Source organism: Danio rerio, chromosome 2 (assembly GCF_052040795.2).
Source record: "Danio rerio strain M-AB ecotype USA chromosome 2, GRCz13ab, whole genome shotgun sequence".
Taxonomy (NCBI): Eukaryota; Metazoa; Chordata; class Actinopteri; order Cypriniformes; family Danionidae; genus Danio; species Danio rerio.
The window spans coordinates 19,262,363-19,265,000 of record NC_141022.1 but is presented as its reverse complement, the minus strand read 5'-3'; the positions used below and the strand labels follow the sequence as shown (position 1 = coordinate 19,265,000).

The window sequence follows — 2,638 nt, the reverse complement described above, 5'->3', positions numbered from 1 at the left end:
AATAATGAATAACTAATATAATATAATATAATATAATATAATATAATATAATATAATATAATATAATATAATATAATATAATATAATATAATATAATATAATATAATAGTTTTATGATAATGAGTTTGGTTGTATTTTTATTAAGAGTATTCAGTCTTGAGTATGCAAACAATGCTTTAAATACATAAATCCCCAGCATGGACCACGACACACTATGAGCTAAACTTTATTGTAAGGATGTAAGGATGAAGGTGATGGTAAGAGAGAACAATGAAAGTGAAGGGAGGTAAGAGGATAAACAGTGAACAGGTAGGTACTGTAGGTTGATCGAGCGTCCTACGATGATTCCCAGAAAGAACCATCTCTATAATATTTTGGTAGAGTGATTGTGAATGCGAAGTGAGGAAATAGAGGGAGGGTGGGTTAGAAAGAATGAGTAAAACAGTGCTAGAGGGCTGGTCTGCCTTAAACAAGTTTTAGGGAGTAGGTGGTTGGTCAAGGAGACAAACTGAGGTGTGGTTCTGCCGCCAAACATTTGTTAACAAGTTAACTCCATATAAAAACATAAATTAAGCTTTGAATAAGTAGACTACAAAGATATGAATTTAATATTTATAATTATTATTCACAACATTTGTTTTTGCAGACAACTTTATATGAAAATACTGAAATAACTGAATCACCCTATTGAGGCAAATATAATAAGTTTAAAAAAAAAAAAATTGTTTCACCCATTGGCTAGGAAAATACAATCTAGAATAGGTAGTGATAAGGAAACAAAGAAATTAAGAGAATGTTTAATTTTTATTTAACTAATTATGCTTTAATTATACTGTTTATATGCACTGGTTTCAATGCTAGTCTTGCTGGTTTCAATGCTGGTTTTACTGGTCTTAAAGAGAACAGCAAGATCAACAATGAGACCAACATTAAAACCAGCAAGAGCAGCACTGAGACCAGCTAAACAAGTATTGAAACCAATAAGACCAGGACTGAAACTAGCAAAACCAGCATCAAAACATACCTTACAAGCATTTGCCTATTATATATATATATATATATATATATATATATATATATATATATATATATATATATATATATATATATATATATATATAGTGCTCAGCATAATGGAGCGCACCCCATTTGTGAATTTAGGCAAAGTATTTTGCTGCAATTAAACAAAACAGATTTATTAAACTGATATATTTATTAAAATAATATTTTAGTCAACAAACGTATTTAGAATTTGAAAGATAATACAATTAAATTCAAGCAAAATATTGCAAAAAACAATTACAGCCTACAAAATTTCAACTAAATGTCATTTTTTTGCTTCTCTTGATTTTCCCTATTTTTAAAATTTGTATTTAGCTTTTTGCTGTAACATAAATTTGGCTGGAGTATTTGGACCATTATCATAAGTTATTTTGTAAGATTAGCTCCACATTTGGCTTCAGTACTTACCAATCTAATGTAAATGCACAGATATAATATTGTATATCTATTAAAATATCAATTTAAATGTATGTATTCATGTATATGTGAATATATAGACACACACACACACACACACACACACACACACACACACACACACACAAATATATAAATTCTACTTTTTATTTCTGTGACCTATTTAAATAGCTTAAATAAAGCAATCCCAAAACTGCCTTTGAGACAATCAACACTTCGACAAAATATTGACCTATTATATATAAGCGTAATATATCCATTAGCGTTAATATATATGAGTTTATATGATATTAACGTAACAAGAAAAAAAGATGAATCGCCATTGCAGTATTAGAATTTACCTGCTGTTTTGTGACTATTCTCCACCATCGTCTTTAGGACTTCATCTTGAATGGGTCTGACAACAGGTTGGTGTCCCTTTAAATGTGCATCATTGACAAAGATCCTCTCCACGACCGTCCCGTTCACCACACTGCGCTCGAACTGAATTACTAGATCTAATGTTAGACGTAAAAACATCAGCAACCGAGCAGCTTTAATGCTTGACAACAATGTAGCCAAGATGACAAAAAAATCATAATCATGATTTGCATAAAATAGCATAACGAAAGCAAAATAACAGCACTTCTCGGTGGATGCTATAAGATGAGGATGCTATAAGAGGATGAAAGACTTACCCGTTGGAAAAGCCCAGGATAAAGCGACAAGAAAAGCGAAGGTTACCATTAAGAGCATTGCTGCGTGGTGTAAAGCGCGAGAGCAACAATGTTTTGAAACGCGACTTGCTTTCTGTTTTCGATGTTTTTATCTGTTTCAGTTTCTATTCTCTGTAGCATTTTCATTTAAATGGCATGAGTGTAAAAAGTCAGCTGAGGTGTGGAAAATCCCGAGCAACCCTTGCAAAACTCCTGTCAGTCAACTAGTGTGTGAGTGGGTGTGTGCAGGTTTGAAGACAGAGAGTGAGAGCACTTGCTTGTCATTGGCTGTTACTAACTAAGGAGGAAGACGGTCACAGCACAGAACAGGGTCAAAGAGTCTAGAACACACAAACACTGACCTCAGGTTGACATTTAACAGCTATAATAACAAAAGCATTCAATAGAGACTGCACTATATAGAAACTTTTCCGTCACTCCACTATCCCTCATTTGCGTTTGAG

At 32.5% G+C, this 2,638-nt stretch overlaps 1 protein-coding gene across 1 annotated transcript in view; it reads right to left on the bottom strand.

Moving 5' to 3' along the window:
* mhc1haa (major histocompatibility complex class I HAA) overlaps nt 1-2,400 on the bottom strand; it is a 10,233-nt gene extending 7,833 nt beyond the window's left edge. The window contains exons 1-2 of the mRNA XM_087240640.1: nt 2,157-2,400; nt 1,821-1,976 (exon numbers count right to left, since the gene is read on the bottom strand). Of these exons, the coding sequence (XP_087096766.1) occupies nt 1,821-1,976; nt 2,157-2,214 (214 nt within the window). The 5' untranslated portion in view covers nt 2,215-2,400. The remainder of the gene's footprint in view (nt 1-1,820; nt 1,977-2,156) is intronic.
* Nucleotides 2,401-2,638: the final 238 nt, after the last annotated feature.